Source organism: Oncorhynchus gorbuscha, linkage group LG10 (assembly GCF_021184085.1).
Source record: "Oncorhynchus gorbuscha isolate QuinsamMale2020 ecotype Even-year linkage group LG10, OgorEven_v1.0, whole genome shotgun sequence".
Taxonomy (NCBI): Eukaryota; Metazoa; Chordata; class Actinopteri; order Salmoniformes; family Salmonidae; genus Oncorhynchus; species Oncorhynchus gorbuscha.
In genome coordinates, this window is record NC_060182.1 from 97,611,954 (window position 1) to 97,624,568 (window position 12,615).

Sequence of the window (12,615 nt, forward strand, 5' to 3'; positions counted from 1 at the left end):
CAGGAGCCTGTCCCAAATGCCACGTTATTCTTTATAGTGCACTGGAACCTGGTCAAAGGAAGTAGGGTGCTGTTTGGAATTCAACCCCAGGGGCACAAGGAGGGCCGTGCCAAAACTCAGCAGACCACTGGGGGAAATAGATATTGTTGCTAGGCAGACTTTCAAATGTCACGATTTGTATGGTTACGTGCACACAATAATGTTTTTGGTGTGTAGTCAGATTAATAGAATAGTTTGTTGTGTGTAGTCAGATTAATAGAATAGTTTGTGTGTAGTCAGATAAATGAGTAGCTTGTGGTGTGTAGTTATATCATGAAGGCTCCGTAGACTAGGTCTATGAAGGATGGTACAGTAGGTTATATATGAAGGCTGTTACAGTAGGTTATATATGAAGGATGGTACAGTAGGTTATATATGAAGGATGGTACAGTAGGTTATATATGAAGGATGGTACAGTAGGTTATATATGAAGGCTGTTACAGTAGGTTATATATGAAGGATGTTACAGTAGGTTATATATGAAGGATGGTACAGTAGGTTATATATGAAGGCTCCGTAGACTAGGTCTATGAAGGATGTTACAGTAGGTTATATATGAAGGATGGTACAGTAGGTTATATATGAAGGATGGTACAGTAGGTTATATATGAAGGATGGTACAGTAGGTTATATATGAAGGCTCCGTAGACTAGGTCTATGAATGATGTTAGTAGGTTATATCATGAAGGCTCCATAGACTAGGTCTATGAAGGATGTTAGTAGGTTATATCATGAAGGCTCCATAGACTAGGTCTGATTCAGGACAGACGGTAGAACTGCAGTGTTAAAAGTGCACGCCAGTCAGATGAACAGGAGCTGTGAGTGGTTTTGACACGTGTGTTTTCTCTCATGTCTCCAGGAGGGAGGAGGAGGCTGCAGCGAAGCGTGCCAGAGAGGAGGCGGAGAAGAGGAGAGAGGAAGAGGAGAGTAGGAAACGGCAGCAGCAGATCCAGAAGTGGAGTGACGCACGGCAGTACTTCTGCCAGAAGGGGGCGTTGTGGGACTGGAGATACCCCAACAAAACCCCTCCACCACCACCACCACCACCTCGAAAATGCAAGGGGCCCGCCTGGCAGGAGCAGGGGGGCTGGGACTGCAGTTCTACCCCCGCCGGGTGTCGAGGTCCCTGGGAGACCCAGGAGGACATCAGGTTCAACTGGTACGACAGGAAACAGGGCCGCAGTGCCACCTGGCACGCCCAGGAACCACCCAACGTCTACAAGTGGAGCGCCGGACAGAGAGGCAGTGGCAGCCTGCACAGCAGGGAGGGAACCAATAAGAGATGGCAGCAGGAGGAGTATCTCCATCCCCCAGCACAGCAGCAGAGCGGAGGGAGGGAACCCAGGCAGCAGAACAGCGGAGGAGGAGGTGCTACCGGTCTATACGCCAGCAGCAGAGGGGGTCACGGACTTCCCGGTGTGCTCGCTGACCGTGTCATGACTGAAGGGCCGAGCAGCACGGAGTCTCTTCACAGGATGGACTTCACCAGCGACCAGCTGGATCCGGTCGGGTCCTTCGACCAGCTACACAGATACGCTCGCTTCGAACCGCAGGATGACGGCCGGAAGGGTGGACACCAGAACATGGCCCAGGAAGGGCCAGCCGGGGGAGCCGATCACGATCGTAAAAGTGGCATGGGGCCCAAGGCGTTCGGTAGTAATCCTAAACTCGACAAGGCCTGTCGCTGGTCCCCTTATCCGTCCCATAAGGAGACCCACCCTCATCCTCACCCCTCAGAGAAGCACCCAAAGGGTCCTCCTCCTCCCCCAACCTTCCAGACCCCCTTGGTCCAGGGCAGAGATGTGGATCCGAGGCCCAGACGTGACATAACGCTGGACCTCCACCACTCCTCGGGTCTGAAGCCGACTCAGTCCAGACAGGACCTGCGAGCAGGCCAGCAGCAGAGGTCTCCTGATCATAGTGTAGAAGGGAGGGAACCCAGGAAGCTTAGAGACATCTCTACAAGGATCAGTAGCAGTGATAACAGCAATAGTTTGAGGACAGACAGACAAACCTCCTCTTCCTCTGGGTCCACCTCCACCAGACGGAGGGCAGCTAAACCATCAGAGTGCCTTGAGAAAGGCCTGTCCTCCTCTTCGACTACCAGCCTCAAGACCCACCTGGGTAGGGCCTCCAGCCCCACCCTCAACCTAACTTCCAGCCCCAAGACCCACCTCAGTAGGGCCTCCAGCCCCACCCTCAACCTAACCTCCAGCCCCAAGACCCACCTCAGTAGGGCCTCCAGCCCCACCCTGACTTCCAGCCCCAAGACCCACCTCAGTAGGGCCTCCAGCCCCACCCTCAACCTAACTTCCAGCCCCAAGACCCACCTCAGTAGGGCCTCCAGCCCCACCCTCAATCTAACCCCCAGCCCCAAGACCCACCTCAGTAGGGCCTCCAGCCCTAGCCCCTCTACCACCCCCAGGACCCAGCTGAGCCGAGCCTCCAGCCAGGACTCGGACCAGCCTAGGTTGTCCAGACACAGAAGCCAGGATTTGGGGAGGAGGCAGGGATCAAAATCCCCCCAGCAGGACCAGGAGCAGCTGCTGACCGAGATGCTGAGGAGAGCCAAGGAGACACTGCTAGACAAGAGGATCTCCGTGGAGCTGTCTGCTGTTAACAACAGGACCGAGGGACAGAAGGCAGTGTCCAACGACCATAGGATGGAGAAAAAGGAGAGGAAGATGGTGCTACACATCGAGGAACAACAACCGGTTGAGAGCTCTGCTGGCGTTACGGTCGCAGACGACAACAGACAGAAGAGAGGGAAGTCGTCTAGACAGACCAGAGCTAGCAGCAGAGCGACGAACCCAGCTGAGGACTTAGCTAGCAGCAGAGCTACGAACCCAGATGAGGACAGAGCTAGCAGCAGAGCTAACCCAGCTGAGGGCAGAGCTAGCAGCAGAGCTAACCCAGCTGAGGGCAGAGCTAGCAGCAGAGCTAACCCAGCTGAGGGCAGAGCTAGCAGCAGAGCTAACCCAGCTGAGGGCAGAGCTAGCAGCAGAGCTAACCCAGCTGAGGGCAGAGCTAGCAGCAGAGCTAACCCAGCTGAGGGCAGAGCTAGCAGCAGAGCTAACCCAGCTGAGGACAGAGCTAGCAGCAGAGCTAACCCAGTTGAGGACAGAGCTAGCAGCAGAGCTAACCCAGCTGAGGACAGAGCTAGCAGCAGAGCTAACCCAGTTGAGGACAGAGCTAGCAGCAGAGCTAACCCAGCTGAGGACAGAGCTAGCAGCAGAGCTAACCCAGCTGAGGACAGAGCTGCTGCTACTGAGCCTTTAGAGACCATGATGGAGTTTGTGACGTCTCCCTCAGACAACCACCTGTCTGTTCAGTCTGTCCAGGTCAGCACTTCCACAATGGAGTCCCCAGAGGGGGCTGTGCTCTCTCTCTCTCCCAGGGAGGAGGCGGTGGGGGAGAGGGAGGAGGCGAGGGGCCTGGTGGCTGGAGAGGAGGCCATGGAAGTAGCAGACGCAGGGCTATGGTCAGACAGTGACCCCTTGAGAACCATCGATCCTAACCTTGACCTCCACACGACCTCTGACCCCTCCTCAGGCTCCACCCAGACCAAACCCACCCTGCCCCTCGGCCTAAAGAGGGACCTCACCCGACACATTGGCTCCAAGACCAAGAGCGGCAGCCACGAGCCCAATCTGAACATAGCCCGGCGGATTAGGAACGTGAGCGGGACGAGGAGAGGGGATGCGGAGAAGGATATGGGGCTGAAGCCAACGTTAAGACAGCTCATCAGTTCGTCGGGGTCACGACGCTGTGTCAACTGGGACCAGGTGTACCAGGAAGTCCACAGGAAGAAGCAGCAGCAGGGGAAAGGCATGCCCAGGTGAGCGGTCATCTGGAGAATTACCTGCAGCATCTCGGTGTGGGAGTTCTGCTCTAGGATCAGTTTGGCCTTTTTAGATAGAAATATACACTGAGCTCTTTCCATGACGTAGACTGACCAGGTGAATCCAGGTGAAAGATATGATCCCTTATTGATGTCACCTGTTAAATCCACTTCAATCAGTGTAGATGAAGGGGAGGAGACATGTAGATGAAGGGGAGGAGACATGTAGATGAAGGGGGAGACACGTAGATGAAGGGGGAGACACGTAGATGAAGGGGGAGACACGTAGATGAAGGGGGAGACACGTAGATGAAGGGGGAGACACGTAGATGAAGGGGGGAGACACGTAGATGAAGGGGGAGACACGTAGATGAAGGGGGGAGACACGTAGATGAAGGGGGGAGACACGTAGATGAAGGGGGAGACACGTAGATGAAGGGGGAGACACGTAGATGAAGGGGGGAGACACGTAGATGAAGGGGGAGACACGTAGATGAAGGGGGAGACACGTAGATGAAGGGGAGGAGACACGTAGATGAAGGGGAGGAGACACGTAGATGAATGGGGAGGAGACACGTAGATGAAGGGGAGGAGACACGTAGATGAAGGGGAGGAGACACGTAGATGAAGGGGAGGAGACACGTAGATGAAGGGGAGGAGACACGTAGATGAAGGGGAGGAGACACGTAGATGAAGGGGAGGAGACACGTAGATGAAGGGGAGGAGACACGTAGATGAAGGGGAGGAGACACGTAGATGAAGGGGAGGAGACACGTAGATGAAGGGGAGGAGACACGTAGATGAAGGGGAGGAGACACGTAGATGAAGGGGAGGAGACACGTAGATGAAGGGGAGGAGACACGTAGATGAAGGGGAGGAGACACGTAGATGAAGGGGAGGAGACGGGTTAAAGTAGGCTTTTTGAACCTTGAGACAATAGAGACATGGATTGTGTCTGTGTGCCATTCGGAGGGTGAACGGGGAAGACAACATATTTAATTGTCTTTTGAACGGGGTATGGTAGTAGGTGCCAGGCGCACCGGTTTGTGTCAAGAACTGCAACGCTGCTGGGGTTTTCACACTCAACAGTTTCCTGTGTGTATCAAGAATGGTCCGCCCACCCAAAGGACATCTAGCCAACTTGACACAACTGTGGGAAGCATTGGAGTCAACATGGGGCCAGCATCCCTGTGGAACGCTTTCGACACCTTGTAGAGTCCACATGGGCCAGCATCCCTGTGGAACGCTTTCGACACCTTGTAGAGTCCACATGGGCCAGCATCCCTGTGGAACGCTTTCGACACCTTGTAGAGTCCACATGGGCCAGCATCCCTGTGGAACGCTTTCGACACCTTGTAGAGTCCACATGGGCCAGCATCCCTGTGGAACGCTTTCGACACCTTGTAGAGTCCACATGGGCCAGCATCCCTGTGGAACGCTTTCGACACCTTGTAGAGTCCACATGGGCCAGCTTCCCTGTGGAACGCTTTCGACACCTTGTAGAGTCCACATGGGCCAGCATCCCTGTGGAACGCTTTCGACACCTTGTAGAGTCCACATGGGCCAGCATCCCTGTGGAACGCTTTCGACACCTTGTAGAGTCCACACCCCGACGAATTAAGGCTGTTCTGAGGGCAAAAGGGAGGGGGGGGGTGCAACTCAATAATACCTGATAATAATAATAAATAATACCTGGGGTACCTGATCCTAGATTAGCACTGCTACTCTGATGCTTGGTACATACTCAGTGGCCAGTTTATTAGGTACCCCGTTTCACAGAAATGGTTTGCTGCTACGGACAGTGAGTCTCGTGGCCTTGGCTTGCAATATAAAGCAGGCAGGCAGGCAGGCATCGAGGCATTCAGTTACTGTTTGATTGAACGTTAGAATGGGCAGAACGAGTGACCTAAGCGACGTACCTGGCGGGTCAGATCCAGTATCTCATATCACGCACGGGTGTCGACGGTTTATCGAGAACGACTGCGCGACAACAAAAACAACAACATCCGGTCAGCTGTAGGTGAAAACAGCTCGTATTTATTTATTTTACCTTTTTTTATTTAACTAGGCAAGTCAGTTAAGAACAAATTCTTATTTTCAATGACGGCCTAGGAACAGTGGGTTAAACTGCCTGTTCAGGGGCAGAACGACAAGAAACAGGAAGTCCTCTCTCGTTGACGAGAAATGTCCGAGGAGAACGGCCAGAACGGTACAAGCCAATCAGGCGGCCCACAAACAGACCACTAATAACGCAGTACCTAACAGTGGTGTGCAGAACGACATCGCGGAAAGCAGACAACCGGGTTCCCCTCCTAACAGTCCATCCTGCCTGGGGTCAACGGTACTGACTGGTGGTGTAACGGTGTGGGGAATGTTATTCCTGGCACACGTTAAGTCTCCTTGATACCAATTGAGCAATTTGTTCCATGCCTCGAATAATTCCGGATGTTCTGGAGGCAAATGGTGGATTCGGAGCCGGTACTAGATGGTGTACCTAATAAACTTGCCACTGAGTGTACAGCCCCTTGCCTTTTAACAGTAGGCTAGGTGCCAGTCTGTCTCATCTCTTATGGAATCCATAATGCCCCAAAAATAGTTTGGCTTGACAATGACAAAAGCACTTAGAGAGATCCGGGACCTTTTTTTAAAGTACATGTGTCCTGTCAGTCATGTTAAATGTATGTGGAGTTGGTGGTAATGGATGACTGAACATGAGATGTATCCTGTCTCGTCTTATCAGGTTTGGAATCGAGATGGTGTCCTGTGACCAGGAGGGGGAAGACATTCCTCTGGCCGAGGGGTTTCAGTGGGAGACCCTCTTCGGCCTCGGAGACTCTGGACCCGCCTTCGCCCCAGTGACTACTCGCAAACGCAGCCTCTCGGAGAGTAGCGTGGCTCCAGACCGCTCGACCGCCAACCTCTCCTCTCTCTTCGGGGGTCAGACCCCTGGTCAGGCGATGCCAGGAGAGCGGGCACCCGGAGATGGGGCTGGAAGGGAAGTGAGATGCAGCTCAGACCAGCAAAGCTCCTCGTCCTTCAGAGACCCCCAGCAGCCTAAAGTGGAGGCGACACCGTGTGAAGACAGAGCACAGAGAGAAGTCCAGGGGCCACTACCAGAGGGGCCCCCAGGGGTCGAGCCGAGACCTGACTCCGTGATAGGGGACAGCAGCTCGGGGACGGAGCAGACCGACACGCAGGGAGCCAGGATGAAACGACGTGCAGCTGGGGACATTGCATGTCCTGAAATCCCTCATTCAGAGAGGAAGAGTAAACGAATGAAGGTCAAGTCCAAGAAAGGTGAGCATCCTGTTACTATAGTAACTGTTACTATGGTAACTCCTCTAGGACAGCAGGACACCCGTGAACATCCTGTTACTATAGTAACTGTTACTATGGTAACCCCTCTAGGACAGCAGGACACTGGTGAACATCCTGTTACTATAGTAACCCTTCTAGGACACCAGGGGAACATCCTGTTACTGTAGTAACTGTTACTGTAGTAACCCCTCTAGGACAGCAGGACACCAGGGGAACATCCTGTTACTGTAGTAACTGTTACTATGGTAACCCCTCTAGGACAGCAGGACACCAGGGGAACATCCTGTTACTATAGTAACCCTTCTAGGACACCAGGGGAACATCCTGTTACTGTAGTAACTGTTACTATAGTAACCCCTCTAGGACAGCAGGACACTGGTGAACATCCTGTTACTGTAGTAACTGTTACTATGGTAACCCCTCTAGGACAGCAGGACACCAGGGGAACATCCTGTTACTATAGTAACTGTTACTGTAGTAACCCCTCTAGGACAGCAGGACACTGGTGAACATCCTGTTACTGTAGTAACTGTTACTATGGTAACCCCTCTAGGACAGCAGGACACCAGGGGAACATCCTGTTACTGTAGTAACTGTTACTATGGTAACTCCTCTAGGACAGCAGGACACCAGGGGAACATCCTGTTACTGTAGTAACTGTTACTATGGTAACCCCTCTAGGACAGCAGGACACCAGGGGAACATCCTGTTACTGTAGTAACTGTTACTATGGTAACTCCTCTAGGACAGCAGGACACTGGTGACCATCCTGTTACTGTAGTAACTGTTACTATGGTAACTCCTCTAGGACAGCAGGACACTGGTGAACATCCTGTTACTGTAGTAACTGTTACTATGGTAACTCCTCTAGGACAGCAGGACACTGGTGAACATCCTGTTACTGTAGTAACTGTCACTATGGTAACTCCTCTAGGACAGCAGGACACTGGTGAACATCCTGTTACCGTAGTAACTGTGTCTATAATACTAGATGAGATGGTCACTGTTCAGGCCAGGTATTCGTTTGTCACTCACTAAACCATCATTTTATTGTCCTTCAGAGCGTCTACAGGTGGACCATCTCCTTGCTGTGTCTCTGAGAGAGGAGGATCTGAGCCGGTCTCTGCAAGGGATCGACAACAGCCTGATCCAGGCCAGGGCTGCTCTACAGGCTGCCTACATGGAGGTCCAGCGCCTCCTAGTGGTCAAACAGCAGGTACTACACCTCCCAGCCTACACTGGTCCTGTCAGATTACATTCATTTCAGTTCAAATGTGACATTCTTAATCCCTGAGGGACAACCAGGAAGTCCTTGTCACTGTGTGTCCCCCATCATGTGGTATGAGCTGTTGGGGACAACCAGGAAGTCCTTGTCAGTGTGTATCCCCCATCATGTGGTATGAGCTGTTGGGGACAACCAGGAAGTCCTTGTCAGTGTGTGTCCCCCAATCATGTGGTAAAGGAAAGAGGAAGGTACAGCTGTAGAACCCCAGACAGAAATTACCCAGAAGTCCACGATGACAACATGATAATAAGGAACTTAACCCATCCAAACAGTCTTGGGCCTGACATTGTGTTATTGTTTTGATGGTCTCTCAGGTTTCCATGGAGATGAGTACTCTCAGAAGGAAGCGTATTGAGTTGCTCCAAGGGATACAAGGTAAACCAAGGCTGTAAACCAAGGCTGTAAACCAAGGCTGTAAACCAAGGCTGTAAACCAAGGCTGTAAACCAAGGCTGTAAACCAAGGCTGTAAACCAAGGCTGTAAACCAAGGCTGTAAACCAAGGCTGTAAACCAAGGCTGTAAACCAAGGCTGTAAACTAAATGAGCACTCGCTCTTTTTTTAAATAAGTCTGGTGTGGATGTGACTTTTCTCACTATCTGAAATATGGGTAACTTGTTATAAGCATGTATGAACCTTTTTTGTAATGCCTTAAAATACGGCTTTTAACATGTTCTGTTTTGACTCTTGGTGTGTGTCTCAGGTGGTGTTGAGAGCCTTTCCCTGCCCAGAGTGAAGAGCTGTGAAGAGGAGATGCCTTTAGAGATGCCCCTGTCCCTGCTCTCGCCTCTAACAGAACCCCCTGTCGCCAGTCCCAACCAGGTTCCCCTCTACCTCCCCCCCTGCTCCACGCCCCCCTCCCTGTCCCCTGGCCACCAGACCCACCCCCAGCCTATCACACGGTCAGTAGTTATCAAGCAGGAGCCCCTGTCCCCTGGTAGGGTGACCACTAAGACGGAGGACGCGGAGAGCGCAGTGACCGTCCACCACGGCTCTCACAGCACCACAGAGCCCACGCCCATCCCTACAGCCACGCCCACGCCCATCCCTACAGCCACGCCCACGCCCATCCTTACAGCCACGCCCACCCCTACAGCCCCTCACGCAGGTATGGCCTGTCACCACACACACACACACACTGGTAAACATTCACTCAGAAATGGCCTGAATTTAATCTGCCGTTTCTCCCGTTCTCTCGTTTCTTAGATTGTGCCGCCAGCTGCCAACCGGTCCGAGGGAGGAAGTCTGAGCGTCACAGAGTCCGCAGAGAGCTCTCTCAAGAGGGCAGCGGTCTACCCGTAGGAGCATGTGTAGAATGGAAGGACCCCTCGGCAGGTTCACCAGGCCCGGTCCAGTCGGGAGAGAGGGGTGTTCAGGTTACCACAGCAGACAGGGGTAACTTCAAGCCCCACCCAGCCCCACTGTCAGGCCCATCCAGCCGCAAGAGCTCCAGAGCTGGGATCCAGGACCTAGAAACCTCCCCCGTCCTTCCTCTGTCCCTCGCTCCGTCCAACGCGCCGCCTCAGGCGGAGGTGAAGACCATAAAGCGCGTGAGGAAGTTGAAGAAGAAGAGGGTGCTGAGGAAGGCCAAGGGGGAGGAGCAACAGCTTGACAACAGCGACACAGAACTGGAGGCGGAGACTACCTTCTCCCGACCCGTCAGACTCGTCGGAACCCGCAGGAAACGCAACGGCGGATGCCGTCCCCAGGTCACCACATCCTCCTCCACGTCCAGCCCGCCCGGAACATCAGAGGACAGGGGAGAGTGTCCAGGACCACCGGGGTCTCCAGCCACGACGAGACCCGAGGAGAGGCAGGAGGACTCCGACTCCTCTCTGGAGATGGTCGTGCTCCCCCAGGCAGCTCCAGGTGAGGTGGTCACCATTGACACCTCGGGCCCAGAGGATGGAGACATGGACATCTGCCCCCGGCCACAGCCCGCTGTCTCACCCCCAACCCCAGACACACTGAAGACGGAGTCCCAGAAGCTGGCCTGCAATGAGGTGACCTCCACAAGCGAGATGGATGGTAGCTCTGTAGCCAAGAGGTGAGAGTGATATGTACAGGTCTGGACAGATATATTGGCATCTTGACACTTTTCTCAGATAATTCCCTATTTTTCTTCTAAAATAAGTTGAATTTTAAAATGATAATAAAAATGTGTTATTGTATTTTCAACATTTTCAGAAGCAATTTTATTTTTGGTACCGCTAGTCTAGTACTTGGTTAAACAAACTGGCTGAAATAACTGCAGACAAACGCTTCTTGTAGCCGTCAGTGAGCTTGCTGCAACTTGGCACCGCCTTCAGCATCACACTGCTCTAATTACAACATTCTGCCTGGCATTCTGCTCATTATAATATAATATAATAATATATATAATATATATGCCATTTAGCAGACGCTTATTTTCATCGATGAAACATTTGATCTCCATTAGAGTTATAGGAACTGTTAAGAGTGGACTGTGTATTGTAGACTTCACCCTTTTTTTATTTATTTTTTAAATGGTGTTGTTTAGAAGGAGTTCAAAGGTGAATTGAGTTATTGTACACGCCCACTTCACAGAGTAGGCGTTCCCAAATGGAAATATGCAAATACATGCTAGAACACACCAATAGTATCTCACCCAGCTCTACCTCCTTGTTTGTTCTACCCACTGTGATTCATTTTTTCCCATTGGAAACGACAGGCTGTGGTCTATCTTGGCTTAGTTAGAAAAAATCTTTGCTACCGTGCTCTGAGCACGCAAGACACACAGCAAGCTCATTGATGGTTTACAATAAGCTTTTGTCTCCAGTTATCTTGGCCAAAGGCTGTGGAGGTCCTAGTTCCGTGGTGCCAATAATGAGGTCCTAGTTCCGTGGTGCCAATAATGAGGTCCTAGTTCCGTGGTGCCAATAATGAGGTCCTAGTTCCGTGGTGCCAATAATGAGGTCCTAGTTCCGTGGTGCCAATAATGAGGTCCTAGTTCCGTGGTGCCAATAATGAGGTCCTAGTTCCGTGGTGCCAATAATGAGGTCCTTGCTCCGTGGTGCCAATAATGAGGTCCTTGCTCCGTGGTGCCAATAATGAGGTCCTTGCTCCGTGGTGCCAATAATGAGGTCCTTGCTCCGTGGTGCCAATAATGAGGTCCTTGCTCCGTGGTGCCAATAATGAGGTCCTTGCTCCGTGGTGCCAATAATGAGGTCCTTGCTCCGTGGTGCCAATAATGAGGTCCTTGCTCCGTGGTGCCAATAATGAGGTCCTTGCTCCGTGGTGCCAATAATGAGGTCCTTGCTCCGTGGTGCCAATAATGAGGTCCTTGCTCCGTGGTGCCAATAATGAGGTCCTTGCTCCGTGGTGCCAATAATGAGGTCCTTGCTCCGTGGTGCCAATAATGAGGTCCTTGCTCCGTGGTGCCAATAATGAGGTCCTTGCTCCGTGGTGCCAATAATGAGGTCCTTGCTCCGTGGTGCCAATAATGAGGTCCTTGCTCCGTGGTGCCAATAATGAGGTCCTTGCTCCGTGGTGCCAATAATGAGGTCCTTGCTCCGTGGTGCCAATAATGAGGTCCTTGCTCCGTGGTGCCAATAATGAGGTCCTTGCTCCGTGGTGCCAATAATGAGGTCCTTGCTCCGTGGTGCCAATAATGAGGTCCTTGCTCCGTGGTGCCAATAATGAGGTCCTTGCTCCGTGGTGCCAATAATGAGGTCCTTGCTCCGTGGTGCCAATAATGAGGTCCTTGCTCCGTGGTGCCAATAATGAGGTCCTTGCTCCGTGGTGCCAATAATGAGGTCCTTGCTCCGTGGTGCCAATAATGAGGTCCTCGCTCCGTGGTGCCAATAATGAGGTCCTCGCTCCGTGGTGCCAATAATGAGGTCCTAGTTCCGTGGTTCCAATAATTAGGTCCATGCCATTTGTCTTTATTTTCTACATTTTAAAATTCTTAACTTAAGTTTATTCGAAAATAAAATTGCTTCTACGACATTGAAAATCCAGTAACAAGATGTGGAGAACAAAATGTTTTTTTGAAAAATGTCTTATCTATTTGAGAAGAAATAGGAAGTGATTTCTGAAAAGTGCCAGGATGTTGATGTATTTGTCTTGGAATTTAGTAGGGCTGTTTTGACTAACTCTTTTGCTTGTAACAGT

The 12,615-nt window shown here is 51.9% G+C and overlaps 2 protein-coding genes across 12 annotated transcripts in view; both read left to right on the forward strand.

The window, feature by feature from the left end:
• LOC124046819 (dynactin subunit 1-like) overlaps positions 1-12,615 on the forward strand; it is an 808,447-nt gene that overhangs the window by 209,723 nt on the left and 586,109 nt on the right. The gene's annotated exons all lie outside the window — the stretch shown is intronic.
• znf106a (zinc finger protein 106a) overlaps positions 1-12,615 on the forward strand; it is a 43,987-nt gene that overhangs the window by 20,055 nt on the left and 11,317 nt on the right. For all 3 annotated transcript variants that reach the window (XM_046367572.1, XM_046367574.1, XM_046367573.1), the window contains exons 5-10: positions 899-3,877; positions 6,621-7,177; positions 8,260-8,414; positions 8,798-8,858; positions 9,185-9,589; positions 9,688-10,528. In XM_046367572.1, the coding sequence (XP_046223528.1) occupies positions 899-3,877; positions 6,621-7,177; positions 8,260-8,414; positions 8,798-8,858; positions 9,185-9,589; positions 9,688-10,528 (4,998 nt within the window). The remainder of the gene's footprint in view (positions 1-898; positions 3,878-6,620; positions 7,178-8,259; positions 8,415-8,797; positions 8,859-9,184; positions 9,590-9,687; positions 10,529-12,615) is intronic.